The 21070-nt window shown below is 40.9% G+C and overlaps 1 protein-coding gene across 2 annotated transcripts in view; it reads right to left on the bottom strand.

The window, feature by feature from the left end:
• gnal2 (guanine nucleotide binding protein (G protein), alpha activating activity polypeptide, olfactory type 2) overlaps positions 1–21060 on the bottom strand; it is a 92357-nt gene extending 71297 nt beyond the window's left edge. The window contains exons 1-4 of one of the 2 annotated variants that reach the window (XM_079569807.1): positions 20394–21060; positions 3271–3343; positions 1567–1621; positions 1174–1293 (exon numbers count right to left, since the gene is read on the bottom strand). In XM_079569807.1, coding sequence (XP_079425933.1) covers positions 1174–1293; positions 1567–1621; positions 3271–3343; positions 20394–20835 — 690 coding nt within the window. In that variant the 5' untranslated portion in view covers positions 20836–21060. Of the gene's footprint in view, positions 1–1173; positions 1294–1566; positions 1622–3270; positions 3344–3599; positions 4211–20393 lie in introns of those variants that run through there. The other variant, XM_079569808.1, reaches the window with a different exon arrangement.
• Between the last annotated feature and the right edge of the window lie 10 nt (positions 21061–21070).

Here is a 21070-nt window from a genome sequence, read left to right as displayed (position 1 = left end):
CCGTCACTAGTACTGCTAAAGCTACTACTACTACTAGGGTGCCCCTCTTTTGCTGTACTTCACATCCATTTAGTTCTCTGTCCTCCAGGGAAGGGCCCAGATCTCCTGCCGCATGATCAAAATGCCACAAGATTTCGTTCCTGAGTAATATTGTAGATTTGTTTATTTTTACTCATAAGGATGGATCCACTATACTCACTATGCTTACAGGTATTTAGTTAACGTAATATAGTATTTTGAAAAAAGAAAGTTATTAATACAAAATCTCATCTCGTGAACCGAATCTAGAGCAATGTCTCGTCTAATTCTCCCCTACTGTCCCTTTCACTAGTTCCCTGTGAATTATAGCAGTTCAAAAATAAAGCAGGTTGAGTTAGTTGTAACATTTGCAGCTCGTGACCCGCTTGAAATAACGTTGTGACGTCTTGCTATCCTTATTACCGTCGAACTTACATGTTACATCACATAAAGTGTGTGTGTGTTTTGCCTGCCTCTAAATACATCCAAATTCTACATCTAACCCACTTATTCTACAATTTGAGCAGGACATCCTGGCTACTACTGTCTCTTTCTACTGCTAAAACTGCAATCATTACTTCTGATACTATTGCTGGTTGATACAAGGAAGTGTAGATCATTCAAATATAGAAAAACAGCACGCAACATGTCCAAAACTAGAGCAAGAGCACAGCAAACACCTGTACTATGAGTAAGATACAAAGACAACCTCAAATAGGTAGAACGCTGAAGCACAAAGCTAAAAAAAAATCATATCAACTCAACCCAAAAACGGCACCTTTTCCTTCACAATTACAGCGGTCAAGTCAAGTCGATCCGCGGCCAGCATTTGCATATTTGCCAGTTCAGTCCCAGCGCGGCCGCAGCGTCAAACAAGGAACACTTTCAAAAATTATGTAAAGCATTATCTACGTTTCCACCGCGTGACCCCGCGCTATCGAACGGCCCCGTCTCGCTGCCGTGCGTTTTCATCCAGCCCGGCATTCAAACCCGCACGGTGGGGACAAACTTCTCTTTACAAATTACTCGCTTTTTTTTTAAACGCTGGACACAAGCGTAAAAGATTTCCCGCAGCAAAATGGCAGCCAGCTTACTTCTTACATGGAGTTTTGTGTTTTTAAGCGATTGCAAAGAAGAAGAAGAAGAAGAGCTTACCTGCGGATAGTCGAAGTCCGAAAGCGGTGCTATGCTTTTGATGTATTCGATTCTGAATTGGTCCTCGGGGTTGGCTAGTGGGACTGGGGGTATTAAAGTGCTCATCGCCGACACAATAGTCTGCGAGGAAAGATTTAAGGGAGAGGAAATACAAGGTTATTACATAAAAAATGTTGGATAATGTGAAAAGATGTAATAACACTAGTAATATAGTGAATGGTGGTGCTAAAATGCATTGTTTAGCGGCTGCTACATGGAAAGAAACAGAGGGAACTACATAAACCATGATGCTTTGCTCCTTCGCCAACACAGAGGAACAACTGGTTGACGTTTTGTCGATCGTAATCTCTTGAAATGTGAGGAGTAATCGGGACATGCGTTGAGGAGACTTACCACTATGGCATCCTTCACGTTTTTCCGGATATCTTGAATTTTCTGTTTCTTTTCCCTGCATTGGGACAGAAAACCAAAGTATGAGGAGGCGATAACAAAGGTTTTCTTATCGCAGTCCTGAAGGATAGGACAGGCCGGGGTTACAGCCAGGTTAGGCTGAAACGCTAACGTTTTTTACGTACAAGCTAAAAGAGGGGATAGTTGTGATAGTTGTAGTCAAGATTCTTGCCATTTGTGCGGAGAAAGGTGTCAAGTAAACGCAAAACGACAGCACATAAGCAAGAGAAAATGTTCAGCCATAATGGACAAGGTGCCTCTCAAACTCAATGCTAGTAATTTAATAGAAAGGCAACTTAAATACAAATACTATGTGAATTTGGGGAGTCAAAACTGTTAGTTAAAAGCGCTAACAAATAGATAGGGCTGTCACGATAACATGATCTGAATTACGGCAGGAAAATATCGCCATAAACGATATTATTGAAGCCCTTTCATTGCCACAGAAACAAACTCTAAAGCTTAAAAATGACAGTAAAGCCTTGCAAAGTTGGAAAAAACACAAACACAGACGATAAATATTGAGCCCGAAAATGTGCCCCTTATCCGTCATTTCTTAAACGACAAGCGGATACAGTAATTACTGTGACAGGCCTACAAATAACACGGAAACACAAAATGGAACATAGTATGTAAACTATGTAAATTTCAAATGCAAATCACGATGACGCCTCTAGATTTTTGCTTAGTTCTGTGTAACGAAATAGCTTTATCACACAATCGTCCTTTATTATACCCGATCGTGACGCTGGAGTTAAACCGACCTTTGATTGCCAGGTTAGAAGCTTTTTTCCGACTTTAAAGAGTCAGAAAGCATCGGTATAGACGAGCTTATTATGATGTAACACCATGCTAATAAACCGGAATATGATTTATTACTAAAACATTATGTAAGCGCAGCGGATGCCCTGAGCAAAAACACAGTTTGGCTGCCCTAGACATAAACATTTCAGCTTGTCTACGTAGTAAAAAGTCTTATTCTGAAATGGAACGCAAAAAAAATGAAACAGGCCCCAGCTCTATCTATCTATCTATCTATCTATCTATCTATCTATCTATCTATCTATCTATCTATCTATCTATCTATCTATCTATCTATCTATCTATCCTCTCTCCTCTGCTCGTTACGCCTATGCACCAGTGGCTTGTCTTTCCATAGCTCCACTTTCAGGACATGTACCGGTTGTTCAAATGGAGCACAGCTAATGATCAATGCCGTGCAGGGCCTTGCAGCAAAAAAACACAGTCGGTCAATACAGGCCCGTGTCGATCACAACCTTTCAACCTCTCGCATGAAACAGGAAATCTGACATGACAAGCGAGCTTCTGCCTTTTAGATATATAACCTCAACATGTGCTGATAGGAGGGGGGGACGGTCAGGGGGTAGGATAGGGAGATAGGAGGGGTAGCGCGCTCTGGCTGGGGCTTGGTGTTAGCTGCTATGCAATTGGACGGCGCTGGGGCCCTTACTAGCGCCGCTGCTGCAGTGCCTGGGAGGAAAAAAAAAAGCAATGACAGTCGATGCACTCGCTAGCAGCCTTGTTATTAGCAAAAGAGGCTAGTCGGGTACATATTAGGGCACACTTTACCGTCGCTATTTACACGGGGAAGGGGGGGGGGGGGGGGGAGAAAACAACCATACTCACTCCGCGTTGAAGCCATTGACGTGTAGGATTCTCATCTGCTTTACGATGGTGCTCTTTCCGGACTCTCCCGCACCTTGAAAAACACAAAAAAATATTAGCTTTAGGGCACGGGTAAGGAAGGGCATCCCGGGTTTGGCGCACGTCAAAGCGTTCGTTTAACAAATGTTTCCCCTCCCCTAAAAAATGATTCGTACGGGGCTCTGGTGCTTTGCTCGCTCGGTGGCTTACATCAATATCCACCCCCATGACATTATTGCTAGCGCTGTCAAACGGAGGGGCTACGTGTTCGCCAAAGCGGGGCTATGGCACGCTCGGGAGACGGTCCTTACCGAGCAATAACAGCCTGTGCGTGGCTTTGTACGCCTGTCGCTCCTTTTGCAGCTGTTTTTCGATCTTTTTATTAGCTTCTCGCTGTGCCTTCTCGTCGATGCGTTGGTCCTCTGTCTTGCTGCTGCCCAAACAACCCATCTTCCTTCGCCCCTCAGCCCTTCCTCGGTAGAAAACCGTGCCGAAAACCAGTGAAATGTGACGCGTAAAAGCGGGTCCGACACGAAATGAATGTGGTGTTAAATTTAAAAAAAAAAAAAAGAACGAAAGAAAAGGGGGAAAAATGTCTTCGTAAGAGAGGAGGGGAGGGGAGGGATATAGGTTCCCCCCGTTACGATTCCGCTTTAGCCGCAGCCGACCGTCATCCAAAAGCAGTCTCCTTTGCGCACCAGCCAAGCGAAGAAAAAAAAAAGAAAAGAGAAAAAGGGGGAAAAAACGACTCCGATTCGGCGCGAGAAATGTCCAGATGTGCAGAAGAAAATGAAGGTGAGACAGGCTTAGAAAGGGGCTTCCTGGGGATCGAGACAACAGTTCGTATCGCGTCTCCGGCCCCTCTCGTCTCCCTTCGGTGTGTTTTTCTATGTGAATGTCTCTCACACTATTGCTCCGGTCGGTTTGCTCAGCACTGCCTCTCTCTGGCGCACCAGGAAGTAGCCAGAGAGAGTGGCCCGTGGCGCCGGAAAGCGAGCCTGCGTTGAAATAGGTTGAAAAAGTCCCGACATTAAAGGGGTATGAGAGGGACCGGCGGTGCGTAAACAGGCAGGAGAGGAGATACAGTGGGATAGGTGTCTTATGCTGCGGTTAGGAGGAGCAGTGGCACTACAGTAGGATCATAGGTGGGTGTTTGTTTATAGATAAAGAAGGGGTATTTTGCATAAAAACGGATGTATCACTAAATATCTTGTGACGGGGACCAGAGTCTTTTGGATCTGTCCGCGTAAAAGGGGCCGTTCAAAAGACTTGCTATCTCATTATCAGAGAGCTTATCACAGGGAGGCACACCTTTTCATTAAAGCCATACACACTAATACGCAACCGGTTTTTACCCTTCAAAAAAAAAACAGGCAGTGTTAGATCAGCATTCCCTTTTGTGAGATTTATTTCGAATCATTCAATGACACTGTCCCGGTACAAGGTTCCTCCACAGCTGCCATTCCCAAAAGTGTGGGCCTCAGACGCCCTGCAGGGGTCTCCAAAGGTTGACCACACGTCATTCACCTAAAACTGAATGAGTTTTAAATTAACTTTATGTGTGTTTGTTTAATTCTAAAAAGTATTTCCCCTATAATCTCTATTTTTGTGTGAAATTGTTAATGAGGGGGGCAATTAATAGTCTTAGGAATAAGTGAATTCATAATGTTGGGGCGGCTCGAGGGCAGTGGTGGAAGAAGTACTGAATATTCTTACTTAAGTAAAAGTGCAGATACAGGATCAAACATGTACTTAAAGGGGCTGGATGCAAGTTGGTGATTTCATACTCACTACTGCCACCTCAGGTCTTACACGTAACTGCAGGTTCTATATTAAGCTTGTGCATGACGGCAGTTCAGACCCGGATTAACACCTTTTTGAGTGACAGTGCAGGATTTTAGAGGCAGTTGTGGTGAACAGGTCTGGGCTCATTCTACACGTTAGGCTGGATCATGTAGGGGGAGGAAAATACTTAATTCTAACGTTGTTAAAGAATCTGATAACATTTTTACTAAGTAAAAGTATAAGTATTTAGAAGTTTAATGTGTAGGATTTTTTTAATCATTTGAATCAAACGAGGTCTAAGTGAGTAAATAACACTAACTAACACCACTAACTCAGGTCAAAAACGAACTAAACCAGGCCTAAACCCCGGACTAAACCCTAGTCTAAACCATGTCTAAACCCCGGACTAAACCCTAGTCTAAACCAGGTCTAAACCAGATCTAAACAAGGTCTAAAGGAGTAAACCACAAAACCAAGTCTAAACTGGGACTGAACCGGTTCAAAGTAAAGGTCACTTTGAAAATAAAATACTTTTACTTTTAACCCATTTTAAAAATGTAGTGGAGTAGAACGTACAGGTACAGGTATGTAGTGAAGTATAAGTAAAAAGTATTCGATATAAAATGTACTCCAGTGACTGCAGATGGAAAATGGCTGCTTAGCTAAATCTGGTACAAATCTTCTCCGCTTTTGCAAAGACTAATAGTTTTGTACATTGTCCCTGTTTCAATAAACAATAAACTAACTAAACTAAAGTAAAAGTACATATAATTTGTACTTTTTACTTTGTTACTTTCCAGCACTGCTCGTGGGATCTTTGGATCGACATGGGGGGGTCCGTGACGTGCTGGACTTTGGGAGGGGCTGATCTACAGCAGGGATAAGCAACGTCAGGCCCGAGGGCAAAATATGGCCCTCTAGCAAAGAACCACTGGCCCCCAAGATTATTTTCAGAAATATTAGTACACAAATCAGAGATCAAATACCTGGCAAACTATTAAAATACTGTCAATTCTGTGAACACGTCCTTGACCAATAGCCTGTTCGGTCTTGATATACAATACAATGTTGAATTTTGGAGAAGTGGTCCTTTACTTTGGGGGGGAAATGGGTAATCTGGCCCTTGGTGTTTTGCCGATAAATAAAATTGTCCCTCCACCAAGCAAACCTGCCTAACCCTTGATCTACAGTATTACCAACTAACACAAATGCAAGAAATCTGTGCTTTTACCATTTCTTAAGATTTGTATCGATTCCAGATGTCTCGTATTGCTTTGTAGTACCCCACAGTAATCTTGTGTGTATAAGTGGTTCTCAAGCAGCTCCCGGACCCTCCTTCAATCTATCACGAATCCACAGCAACCAAAATAAAGCACCAATTTAAACTTATTATGAAGTCATTTGTTTACAAGTCCCTCCGTGGCCTCGCATCAAAGAATATCGCTGACAAGTGGAAGCCACATGAACCATCTCGGGCACTGAAGACCTCAGGATGTGGTCCCAGAGTCAGGACTAAACACGCTGAGGCTGCGTTTCAAGGTAACTCTGACTTTGGAGACACAAGGAGAAGCGCATGAGACACCGCTGATGAAAAAACTCAAAACTTAATGACATTTTAATCATTGTACACACAGATTCTGAGATGACGGCTTGTTTCTGGCTTGTGTTTATATATTTTAAATGTCTGTGTGGGGGAAAAATAGGTAATAACAAGTGAATAACTCAGCCCTGACTGATATGGGCCCTTGCAATGGAACTAAAAGTTACTAAAAAGCACTCTAAGCAGAACTAGAGGTTGTAACTTCTGCTCAAAGAAATTTTACAATGACAGATAACTAAATAAGCACTGCGCAGGCATTAGAAAAAGAGAACACAAGAATAGGCCCGGTATGGAACATAAACACCCACACACACAAAAACAACTACAACACTCCCGGTTTGGAGAAGCAGACACGAGCGCTACCACAATAAAGACCTTAGTAAACTGTAAACGTACTAATAACTTTTAAAACGCAGAAAAATACACAACCTTTAAACTAGGATGAACACAATGCCAGAGTAAACAAGGATTAAACCGTGTTTTGAGACCAAGATGGGTCGGGATTAAGTCGGGGCAGGACGATAACAGGGATCATACTTTCTCTTAATCGAAGGCAAATCACTAAAGGCAGAAACTGATCTTCCAAAAATTATGATATACTACAAATCTGTTTTATTTAAGCCGATGTGACACAGTGATATCAATAATTTTGTATGCCGCTTCCTGAAATTGAGAGCTGATAATTACTCTATCGACTTATCGTTCATTAAATAACAGATAAACGATACATTTATTAGCATTTTCCCCCTAGTTTTCTTTGTCAAACTCAAAGCAAATCGGGTCACATTACATTCCATGTTTATTGCAGTTTGTGTGGTTTACTCTTATTCTCATGCTTTAGAGTTGACAGTATCTTTAGTCAATAATAATAATATCGTTTATCGAGATATTTTCCTATCTAGACCTGCTCTGTAATGTGATTCTCATTAAAACATATTGATACCTTTATCCTGTCTTTCTGATCATATTCAAATGGAGCTAAACGACCTCATAAAAAGATCTAATCTGGATCTTTTTCTGCCAAGTAATGCAATAGTGATTAGATTTTCAGCCTGCTTTATATCAGGGGTAGGCAACGTCAGGCCCGGGGGCCAAATCCGGCCCTCCAGCACAGAACCTCTGGCCCCCAAGATGATTTTGAGAAATATCATTGTGCAAATACTTGCTAAAGTAGTCTAAAAATGCTAGAAATAGTGTCAGTATTTTAGAAATGAGTCAGAACATCCCACTTGGTCATAAATAATGTTAAACAGTGATTCTCTACTGGTGGGTCAGGACCCAAAAGTGTGTCACAGAACCATTTTCAGTCTATAAGGAACTTTTATTCAATATTTTCCATCTGTAACTGCACTAAATGTGTCTGTTAAAATGAATGTTATTGGGTTGTTTTGATCATAATTTCAGTCTTAATGGGAAATCTACTGTTTGTTCAACAAAGAGTTGTGTGTGTACGATATTTTATACAATATATGACAAATTACAGTTTTATTTGGGTCCTCGGCTTGTCCCAAAGCCACTTGGGAACCCCTGAGGTAAAACATTGGCATTTGCAGAAAACAGTTCTTTACTTTAGGCTACAATGTTGAGGTTCGGCCCTTGGATGTTTTGGCAGTGATACAAATGCCTACCCCTGGTTTGTATTATAAAATCAAGATCCGAGAGCCCGTATTAGAAATATCCAGGAGAGATAACATATGAGAGAGACGAAGATACAAATGGCTAAACAACAGGAATCACATGAAAAGGTATAAACTACGTGATAAACAGCAGTTGCTACACACAAGGGTCCCTGTGTAGATATAGGACTTTTTTTTTTTTACTTGCAGAGGAGATTGCATTACTGAAAATTGCAGACTTTGTATATCACGATTCTAACTGAATAATCTCCTCCTTGAATTCTGGTGTGTTTTCAATGAACTGTATAAAACGGCTATAGTCAGAACTTCCTCAAACTATAGAATGAAAACACACACGATTCTGTGACTTTCAAGAGCTTCCTCTTCTCTAAACCAAAACAGAGCGTGGTTTTCATGAATCATAGACTGAAACAGCCACAAACCCGGTTTCATTTTTTGTTATTTAGAGAAAGTTGCTATATATGGCCGCACTTTGAAGTTAGTTTAGCAGTTTGCCAGTTTTCCGAAATCGTTCGCTCGAGCATGATGTTTTATTTTGCATTTACAGCTGGGTTTACAGCTATATCAAAGTCCACTTCCAGCATGAGATAAACCACCAGTGTCTATTTTCGTAACAAAGAGCGCGCTGTTATTGTCTGAGGTATGCAAACAAAACGCAAATGCTCGTTTTTCCGTGTCTAAATAGGCAACGCCAAGGTGAGATGTGATATGAGAGATGCGAGATATAGCGCTTTGAATGGACACAATTAGCAGATTGCACAGACGTCCAGGTGTTCAGGTAAAGTCCGCTGCGGGAAAACGAAAAATTCCCCGTCGCTGTTGGGTCACAGTACAAAACCTGCTGACAAAAATAAGCTGAAACGCATCTCACTCTTGTAGTTTAGCAAAAAATACTTTTCAGGTGATGCCAAACACATTACTCACTGTAGATCAAGTCAATGAAATCACAAAGAAGTGAAATATTTTCTAGCCCTAGTGAGATACAGTGAAGTAAAATGAGGGGGGGGGGGGATAATAATAAAAGAGAAAGTGCAGTTGTTGTCTGCCTACCTCACAGACCAAGGTCATGTAAGTGACTGGACCACATCTCCCTCTAGTGGTGACACGGAGCATTGCACAGAGGTAAGGAAAAAAAAAAAAGAAGCTCCATCGATTGAGTGGCCTAAACTAATTGTTATATTATTTATTCTTAGATAAATAATAACTGTAACTGATGCACTGTTCTATTATTTATTTTCAGTATTGTATCATTTTGTTTTGGGTCTTCATCAATACTGCGACACTTTCTACAGTAACCACATGACTTTCTACTTTTATATTTATATCTAGGCTCATAAAGTCTTCGAGCAAAACACTGAAACCAGATGATGTGTACTACCCTGGGGTCATGCTGTAAAGCAGGGGTAGGCAACATCAGGCCCAGGGGCCAAATTCAGCCCTCCCGCATAAAACCTTTGGCCCCCAAGAGAATTTTGAAGAAACATTTATTCATAAATCAGAGACCAATAAGTGAAAATACTGTCAATATTTTTCAAATTTCCCAGCAAAACACCCCATTAGGTCATATATTATGTGCAAAACTTATATTTGTATAGAAAAGGTGCTTTACTTTGGGCTACAATTGTGAGTTTCGGCCCTCGGTGTTTTAGCAATGAAGAAAATCGGCCCTTCGTGACACAAACTTGCCTACCCCTGCTGTAAAGGTTCTTGAATTCTAAACAACTTTAAAACATTAGAATTTCCCACTTTAGAGCTCAGACTAGTTTCTATTTCTTCTATTCTTATGTTCATTAGCAACACTACAAAATATAAGAATACATTTTGATTCAGCCAAACATCATCCTGCTCCACTCAAAGCAACATAACTTTCATTGAACCCTTTTACTTTATGGTGCAAGTTTAGATGAAACAGATTACATAATGATCATCAAATGCTGGCACCACAGTCCATTATCTTTCTCGCTGGGCATGTAATAAGATTGCACTACTAAAATCATTCCTATTGCAGCCATAAACACGATTATTATTTGTCTTGCGCGACCTGCCATTGGCCCGAGCGCGAGGTAGAAACTCCTGTAGCAAAGTTCAACCGTGGTCAATGATAAAACTCAGTGAGGCAAAGTTCACCGGCCGCTGTTCTTAAAGGGGAGGTCCGAGGTCCGACGTGCGTGGAAATTCCCACCACACGGTCGACGTTTCCGATACTTTAAAGGTCCTCTTTTCAATAGCCTGCGTTTGGTTATTTGTTTTCTAACTTAAAGCAATGCACAGACAACAGGTTCATCTCTGTTCACACGAAGTCTTATCTGCTAGCTGCTAGTTTTGGTCAAGATCTGTATTGTAGTTTAAGCAATTTCAGCTTTAAAATGATCAAAACAAGGCTGTTGAAGGTGAATGAGAAAACAAAGGAGGTAAAAGGGGCGGCTCCACCTCATGACATCAGCAGGTGCAATAGTGTTTTGAGCTCTCGGGAGGAGACAGACTGAATAGGCCTGATTATTTAAAGAGGTGACATACATTTGTTAAGTGTGACGTCACGATTTCTTCCGGGCACTAGCAGACCAGCAAATATGAGAGAAAAAAAACATTAAAAACTGTTAAAAACAACCATAAATATTTCTGAAACTCAACAGAGATTTACTGAACCTACTTATTTCTCAGACTCATTAGCCAAAAATGCCGCACCTACTGCTAAAAACGCAATATTTACTAAAGTCACTACTTCCAGGGTTAGCGTAGCTGCTGCGCTGTTAGCATTTATCTCCACTAACCCGGATGTCCCGATTTTGGTAAATATTACTTTTATAACAGTAGGTTCAGCATTTTTGGCTAATGGGCCTGATAAATAAATATGTTCAGTAACTCTCTGTTGAGTTTCAGAAATATTGATTGTTGTATTAAAGAGTTTTTTGTAGTTTCTCGCACATTTCAGGACCCGGAAGTAGAGCTGTGATGTCACCACTTAACATATTGTGCTTTTTGTGGACCGCATTTGGTAATAATTTCGAACACATCTTTATCACTATCATACATTTTGTTGGTTGGAAACTAAAACATTGATTTAAAACAGCTGAAACAAAATATCCAGTAGTTTCACTTCCTGATTGTCAAGTGATCTCACTCTAAGCTCCTCACACCCACCCTCGTCTTGCTCTGCAGTTGTTTCAATATGGACCAGGTCTGTGAATTAGCTGTTAGCTATATGGCCTATGAACATGGCATCGGTTTTATGTAACAATGCTTCTTGTTCTGTCCCTATAAAATAAACAAATAAATCAGGGATCTCCAACCAGTAGCTCACCAAAGACTTTCTACATCTCTACATGCTTGACAACTCAACTTTTAGATGCATTTTCTGTTTGTTCTGAACATGCTGAAGGACTAAACTCAAGTCATTTTCTTTGAAATACTAATTCTCCGGGGTGAACTCCACCTAAGTCCCATTTAATACAAGTGTTTTTGAAGCATAAGTAGCTCTCAGACGTTCTTGCTGTGTAAAAGTAGCTCACCAGGTATAAAAGGTTGGAGACCCCTGCTATAAATAAATAAATACAGAGAAAAATAGACCGTCCTGACACATGCTGTTGTCATGTGAAGGGTTTTACTTCCCAATGAAAGGATTAGGACCACTGGGGGAGATTCAAAGATTACTCAAAGATGCGCGATTGCATCCAGGTATATTTTTGATGAGAGAATAACATTGTAACAGGGTAAAAAAGTCGTAAAAGTCGATTTGCTAGTCCCCCCCTTTTAAACGAGCTATGTGGAAAGGCAAAACTTTTCAATCGTCGTTCCTACTGTCACCAATGGCCATGAGACCGGGAGGAGGTCGGAGTAGAGCCGCTGCTCCTCTACATCGAGTGGAGCCACCTGAGGCAGCTCTGGCATCTGGAAGGAGGCCCTGCACAAGACCTACAGGATGTAATGCATTTCTCTCGGCTGGCCTGGGATCAGCGTGTACGTGGATAGGGAAGTCTCTGATGATAGATGAATGGACTTAAAACATGCATGGATAAAATAAAGCACAACATATTTTATTCCACAGGGGAACAACATTGCCCGTTACAATTTATAATAACCAGAGCCAAAAAAAAAAACCTCATGATAAGTAACTTCTTTCAAGCTAACCATTGGCTGAAGTCTGCACAGTGTTATGGGAAGTTGATAAGACTCAGATACTAAATCGTAGTTAAGCTAAGGACATCGAGGAAAAGCAAAAACCTAATCCAAGTGTCCTAACAATAAAGTCACTTCCTCGCCAAGAAATAATAGGAACTCGCCTGCTGTTCCCATTCACTGCATTCAACGCACTCTGAGCTACAAGCGAAAAGAGGCTATGGTATTCTCGCATGTGCCTGAAATAGCCTTTAGATTAATGGTGTTTATGTTTATGTCTACAATGGCATAAAGCAGAGGTTCTCTATTTCGGGCGCCACCTAATTTAGTTTTGTTCAGGAACCGCTTTAATCCTGGTTTAGTCCCCGCTTGTTTTGCTCTGTTGTCGTGCTGGTTAAGTTTGTCCTCGATTAGCCCTGGTTTAGCTGTGATAAAGACGTGATTTAGATCCTTTTACATTCACCAACTAAGGTTACTGACACTCAACAAGTGAACAGAGGAAATAACAAATTATGAGACTGTCTCGCTTCCTTGTATGAGGAGTTAGAAAGCTTTACAATCATTTATGCTGAAGGTTATGCCTATGTTATGCCTTATGTCCTACAGTGCACTTTTCTAATTATCAAAATGCAGATGCCTTATCGGGATTTACGGGTAATTTCCAACCATATTATCAAGATCTGTCCTCATTCCAAGATAACGCCTCCATTTTGGTACATTTATTTAAATACATACAGGGCTCCCGTCTATCTGAAATGTAAACAATCAAACACAATACGGTAAAGGGATGTATTACAGTTATTACGGGTACTGGATGAAGGTTAAAGTGATAGTATGGAAGTCTAAATGTTTCACAAATTTTATAAAATGTGCGAAGTCGACCACCTGTTCCTGCTTTTGATGTAAAGTCAGTAATAACAATATATTTATTACGTTTTGTAAAGTCCCTCCTTCCCGGATCTCAGCAGCTAACCAGAGTCTAGTCTCCTCCCGCATCGACCAATGAGATGAGCGTTTCCTGTGAACCAGCCTGTCAGGTCCAATCAGGAGGAGGGGGAGGAGCTTGTTCCTGCTCTCCTCATTTTCCAAGCTAAGAAGTGCTTTCTGATTAAAGAGGGAGGAGTTTGATTGTTTACTTTCAAATTTCACTCTCTCTCCTCACTTTGCAAACTTACAGACTATCACTTTAAGTCGGCAAATTATCGCTGTCGCAAAATTACACATTAACAAACACATAGCAACTTAAACACGTGCAAAAGTTCAGTTCAGTTCATTTCAGCCCTGTTTTGGTCTTGATTTAGCATCGCAATAATATCGTTTTTGCAATCTTGAAGACAATTATTGAATATATCACATCTTATCATTTTATTTCAGTGAAGCAGCAAATTAATGAATAAATGTTGGAAAATTATTTCTATTTAAATTTTTAAGCTGCTGACAGGAAGTGACATAGATATAGGTAAAGTTTCATAGCAGTTTGACTCACTTCCCATTGACATAACATGGTTGGCACGGCAACAGTTTAACCTCTTACCCCCACCTGAACCGAGCGCATTTTCTCCAGTTCAGCTTTACCCGAATCTGAAAGCTTCTCGACTGGAGTTTACAGCCTATAGGCCAGAATAAACACCTCATTTGAAAGCTAAGGCCTAGAAAACTGATTTTTTTTTGTTGCATTGTCAAGTTTTTGTCTCATTTCTTAAGCTTTTTGTTGCTTTCTTCATCGCATTTTTCCCCTGCTTTTTTGATGCTCTTTTATCCTGGGGTGGCTCTAGAAAAAAAATCACGGGGTGGCAAGCAGGGTCAGGGATAATTTCTGGAGTGGCAACACATTTTACAATGTTAAAAGTTTATAGCGCAAGTTTTGCTTGATCGCAAGGCAATTTTTCCATTTAGATGCAGGCTGAACCTCCCAAAATTATATACAAATAGTACCATTGTCTATAATGCTACTATAATGTAGGTGGTTTCTAACTCAGGTAAAATGTAAACGTTTGTGTAAAAATTTTGCAATAAAGTTGTTTTAATCCGTTGTCCTGTCAAAAAAGTAATGTCAGAGAGTGAGCCTCTGTAAGCACCCAAGTAGCTTCTAGAGCAGATGTGAGAGTGTGTGGGGTGGCAGCTGGGGTGGCAAGACCTTTACTAGGGGTGGCAGCCCGTGTCACCCCTCTAGATCCGCCCCTGCTTTTATTGTGTTTCCGCCAAGTTTCTGTCACTTTTCAGTCGTGTTTTTGACGCTCTTTTATTGTGTTATTGTTGCTTTCGCGGCATGTTTTTGTCACTCTTTTGTGCCTATTTCTTTTTTTTGCTTTTTCATCCCTTTTTCATCATGTGTTTGTCACATGTTTATTGTGTTTTTGTCGCTCTTTTGTTGCTTTTTTTGTTGGATTTTTTCGTCCTTGTTTTTGTCGCTGTTTTGACACTTTGTTCTCGAAGCTTTAGATTTGGAAAACTGTAGAAAATGTGCTCGCTTCAGGTGGGGCTTAAGAGGTTAAAATTGTTTACCTCCATCTATGTCACTTCCTGTCAGTGTCCAAAAAGGATGTGAAACTGTAAACATCACAAAAATGACCAAAAACTAAAGAAAACTGGGTACAATCTTAAGCAAAATCTTAAATATAATTGTGTTAACCATGTTTTAGCCAAATTGTGTCATACGCACTTTAATATTTAACATAACATATGTGCAGTCAAAAGTTGTTCGTGCTACAAACACGTGACTGCTGAAATATTCACACAGTTCTCACACAAGCTTTGCACTTCACTAAAAAAAAAACATAATTGTAAATTTATGAAGCAGCCAACGACACATGACCCTCCCAAAAGCCGGTCTAAATATAGCCCTGGCCATAAACAATAGAAACTGTGGGTTTTGCCAAATAGTTGCTGCGTATACAAACAGATAAAGTGACCTAGATTAGCTCACGAATGTCGCCTTGAAACGCTACACCCTTCGCCAGGTGTCCGTTTTCAGAGGAACACAAACCACCTCAGTCTTGTGGCATGCAACAAGAATCCTACTGGAAAACTGCAGGGTATAAAGTCCCAAAGGCTCCTCTCTATTCTCTTAAGTGAAGCCACAGAGGGCCACACGGCTAACGCTAATTGAGCTAATAGCCTCCCATGACAGGTGCCTACAGCTAAGGCAATAATAATAGCAGTCGTAGTAAAGTGGCTAGCTGTGTAAGAGGTAATGACAGGCTGAAGTAATGCTGTAAAGGAGTAGCGCGGCCTGGGATGAGTATGAGCTACTTCCTGCATGAGTTCATTAGCCGACTAGCTTCCTGTGCATCATGCTAACGGACATTTGCACAGGAAATTAAGCTGCTCAGCATGGGTTGTATAACTGTCGATGCAGAAGCACACGCACAAGTGTCACAGTGGACACAGGGTCAAAAGAAGAAGAACATAAACTTTTGCAGTTTTAAAGTCCACAATTTCTCTTCATGATATGGTGACTTTGTGGAATATTCCAATCACTCTTTGACAATAGAATATGATTTTATATTAAGCCCATTATCCACAGAATTACTGAAATTAAAGCATAGCATTATTTCTATAACAACTTGCAAGTATAGCAATGGGTTTCTTCATGATACAAAAAAAAGGGAATAGCAAGACCTATTTTATGCCTGGTATAGTCTTGGCTTTCGTCAACATCCACTTTGTAAAAGAGTGTGGAACTGCGACAATAATCCCAAATTTGCAATTCAAATGGTCACAATTTATAACAACGGAATATTCAATATTATAATGTATAAAACCTTTTAACTAGGCCTGATATGATAACCAAGTTTGAAGATATATTGAGACAGGAAAATATTTGGATTTTATGCCACAGAAACTAACTCTAAAGCTTAAAAATGACAGTAAAAGAATATTTAATCTTAAAATATCCCACAATAAACATAGAACAAATACAATAAGACCAAACTTACTTATTAATTATTAGCAATAACAAGGAGACGGCTCCACCCTGAGCCACCCAGCCAAACTCAGTGGATGGACATAGTGCAGGAAAGATTCACCAGGAAAATGATGACCTTCATTCTAAGTTTGAAAGAAGGGGAATTTAAAGAAAATGGGACAATTGGATGGCAAATAAAATGGGATTAGATACTGCAGTCTAAATGTTTTACTTTATATCATGACTGGTTGCTGTTTTATGTTTAATTTAATTTTACTTTGTTAAATTATTATTTTGTTGTTGTTTTTGGCATTCTGTAAACATACACAAAACTAAGATTATTATGTTCTGTGCTCTTCTGTTAGAAACAATAAAGATAAGAGTGAAAAATAAAGAAAAAAAACTCCTGAAACCACCACCTTAACGTGGTGGAGGTGTTTGAGCGCCCGAATGATCCTGGGAGCTCTGTTGTCGGGGCTTCGTGCCCCTGTAGGGTCTCCCAGGGCAAAAAGGTCCTAAGTGACAGGTCAGGCAAAGAACGGCTCAGTAGCCCCTTATGAGAGACCAACAGGCCCGGTTAGAAGCATGAGGCCGTCCTTCTGTGGACCCACCACATACAGGAGGAGCCATGAGGGGCTGGTGCAATGTGATTTATGACCCGGAAATGGAAAAGTGGAAGAAATGGATGGATGGATGGATGAATGGGTTAACAAAAAAAGCAAATAAATGTACAGACAATAAAGAGGCCATGATGAGAAAAATATATTATTTTTCTCATTTTTCTGTCATTTATTGAACGATAAGTTGATGTAATTATCATGATAGCCTTACTTCTAACCCAGATGTCACAAATGTTCTCAGGTTCCATGAGATTCTTATATTATTAATTTAGCAGTTCATATTTCAGTCTTCTCTCAAATATTGTGAATGTAATCTTGATTCTAAACTATCAATCGCAGCGCACTCAGAAAAATCACAATCTTAGTTCCAAAATCGTTCAACTCTATTGGTGATGCTTGTAAAACATCTTGTAATGAGGTACTTGAAGCACCCTCCGCACTAACTTTTCATTTATTCTGCAGAGAAAAGAAGCTCAGTCAAAGTATTTTTTTTTACCATTATGAAATCGACATAAATCTTCCTGAATATTCTGTGCGTAAAAATCGACCTAAGCCCAAATTAAACATAAGAGAGTTATAGCCATGTTGTTAACTGTTCCTCTTTAAGCAGACAGAGTGATAAATTACTCAAAGTGGGTGTAGCATCTTCAATATTTAGTGCTTGCCTTGTTCACACAGCCCCGGACGCACACTATGCCTTTTGGAAACACAGCGCAGAGACAGAAACGTGCGATTCTATGGTTCATATTGCATCTGTTTTGACCTGGTTTATGGTTAACATCTGTGTATTTATTAGGCCTATGTACAGCAAATAAAATCTGAAAGAAAGGAATATGTCTTCTCCATCAAATGTGTTTGTTTACAACATTATGCAGAAGTGGCATCAGGCATTATTGATGCTGTGGCTTTAGCGGTGACTTTAAAGAGACTATACAGAGTTTAAAAATGTTAAAATGAAGTATTTTTCTCCCCCTATATTTCAACAATGTCCTAAGGTGTAGAATGAGCCCAGACCTATTCACCACAACTGCCTCAAAAAGGTCCGAAGTGCCGTCATGCACGAGCTTAATATAGAAGGTGCAGTTACACGTGTGGCCTGAAGTGGCAGTAGTGAGTATAAAATGGCTAACTTGCATCTAGCCCCTTTAATGTGGAAAATGTATGGACGAAATCCCTAAGACTGTGGCCATGACTGTGCTGCATTTCACGGCGTTTGTAAACTTTGTAATATTCTGCACTTTCTTTCACTGTTGTAGAGCGACCTTGAGAGTCTAGAAATGCACCTAATAAAAACATCTTAAGTCCAACATACGTGGATTTGTGGTTATTTCTTCCTCTAAACAGTGGATTGTCAATAGAGTTGGGCTTTTATGACTTCGAACTCTGGTCGTGAATGCAACCAATCAAACACAAAACTAAGCTGAACCATCTTTTTATGTGTATTATATCAACTTATCATTCAATATACAAAAAACGATATATTTTTGTGCTCGATAATTATCGTCTTTGCATTTATTAGCATTTCCCATTTCCCTATTTATTCTTGGTAAAACTTTGATTTTTAACTGAAGCAAATTGAGTTACATTATATTTCATGTTTATTGCAGCTTGTGTGGCATTTTCAGTATATGATGATGCACTTTTAGAACAGAGGTTTACTATTATAAACCGTATCCACTATCGTTAGAGTCAATCATATCGTTTATCGTGATACTTTCCTGCCTCAATATATCGAACTTCAAATTTGTTATCGTGACAGGCCTCCATGGCACTGCTTAGAGAGGCAGCATGTAACATTGGGTTTGAAAATCTAAAACTCCTTCCATGTAAAATCACCTCTAAATACAGACAGTGGTTTTGTGAAGCTTGAGCATAAATAAATACGGTCCTGGTTTTATTTGCGCTTCATCTTCTCAGCCCTGGTTAAACTACAGCCATTTTTCTTTCATTTTAGCCGTAGTTTCAATCTGATTCAGTTTTAGTTTTGGACAGGGTTTAGAGAAAATATCCCTTACTCTTTTTGGGAAAGTTGTTCAAGCCAAAATCTTATCGTAGACCTTAAAAGAAGACACAAGTTTGAAAGTATCTAATCTATGATGTTCAAAAATAGCCACAAACAGGTGGATGTGTTGTGAGTTACTGACAATACGACAACCTTGCTAACGTTAACAAAATAACAATATTATTACATATTACACAGTACCCTAGAGTGAATATTTCAACCCAAAACATACACAACTGCTGCTACATTCTCCTGATAACGAACACAGCTCAAGATCTGGAGATGGGCCTCGTCCTGACTCCTGACAATACGATTAAACTTAATATAAATTGAGCATAGACTTACACTGCAGTTCAAAACATATCTTCAACAACTGTTTCTAGCTTACAATGTGGCTAATATCAACTATACTTGTGAATGTAGCGTCAAAGTGTGTTATTACTCTGAACAGCAGCAGGTTTAACTCTTATGTAATAGAACAGGTATATTAAATAAGAGTGAATGTTTCATGTACATTCTCTGATTGGTCAATATATTTTTACACCTGTGCCAGATGCTCCTCTTTCTTTTTTACAACCTGTTATCATAACCTTTGCCATGAACATTACACTTGAGCTATAAAAAGTGTAACTTAATAGGCCTGTATCTGCTTAGCACAGCCCTAATCAAGTGATATGGATTTGTCATAGTTTTATTTGACTCATGAGAGTCTGCGCCCCGTAACGGACGCAAATGTCAAGAGTGTTTATCGTTTACAATAGCGTGGACGGATCTAGTACAGTACAACGAGGGTGGTCTCTGTCTGACCCTAGATTATGTGCAACACGGAAACAGCTTCATCATCTGGCGTTGTCCTAAACATGTCACACTACACCAAAGATCACATGGAGTGGGCAGTACCAAGTCCTCAGTCAGACAGGCGTCACAGCCCGAACCAGGCTTTAATATGTTACATAACCATAATAATACTATAAAAGGCATAAACTGCATCATTACTGGAGGCTTTCCGTTGTTGATTTTGGCTTCTTTCACTCCTGGCTGCTCCAGCACAGCCACAGGTGAGTTATTGTAGCCCTCATCCTCTGCCCTGAACATATACAAACACATGGCCCACTGCTGACTGTCCCTGAGAGGCAGGCCACAGTGCCTTCAGAGAAAATGCTAGTGTTTGGAGCCACAGCAGTGTTGGTGCTAGGCTATTCCACTGTAGTTTCATAGGGGACTGTGACATAAGTGGCCTTATAGATTAATAAATGAATAAGCATGGGAGTGTGCGCTAACGCTGAAACCATCATGTGTCTTCAGACCAGCGGGGGTCTGCTCACAGACACAGATGTGGCACAGGCCTCGGCTCTGACACAATTTCTGGAAGGCCAGTGCGCGTATGTTTCTATTAATAAACGCCTTGACCAACAACAACAGGCAGGACGTGACCTACCGAGCAGCAGCAGTCGATGCGTCTGTTTGTACTCCCGCTTCAGCTCCTTCAGTGCCCTGTCAATGTTTTTACTGACTTTCTTCGCCTCCTTCTCGGCCTCCTTCTCCTCCACCAATAATCTGTCCCAGTTTTTCTGCTTCTGGGCGCTAGTCTTTTGGAGCAGCTGTAAGCGGCGGCCGCGCTCTTTCCCCGTGCCCTTTCCGCTGCCTCCGCCGCCTCCGTTCTGGATCAGGACGCCGTCGGTGCCCGTGTCCGCTCGGCGATGCTCCCCGGGGCGCAGCGCCGAGGTCTCCCCGGTCCCGGTGGTGTCCTCCGGGCGCGCGGCCCCAGCACGGGTCGGTACCGCGGCGTCCGGAGGTTGCTCCGAGTCCGAGGTGGCGTTGGAGATAGAGCCGCTCAGGTCCCCGAAGAGCCGCGGACGCAGACTGTAGCACAGCCCCATGTTGAAACAATATGTATCTGTGAATGGGATTTCTCATAAATTAAAAGATCCAAAAATCGCAGTGGCGCCACCAGCCCTAACGCGCCATCGTTACATTGGAGCTCCAGCGGTGCGGTTTAATCCCAGTTTGAGCCCGAAACGTGAATGAATTACGCTCCGACATTTGCTAGATGTCATTTTGCATTTTCCCCAGTCAGCCTTAGCGTCGTAGTTAGTGGATCACCTGATCCTTCAG

This window comes from Gobius niger (assembly GCF_951799975.1).
Source record: "Gobius niger genome assembly, chromosome: 13".
Classification (NCBI taxonomy): Eukaryota; Metazoa; Chordata; class Actinopteri; order Gobiiformes; family Gobiidae; genus Gobius; species Gobius niger.
Note: the sequence above shows the minus strand (reverse complement) of the source record. Positions and strands in the feature narration are given on the sequence as shown.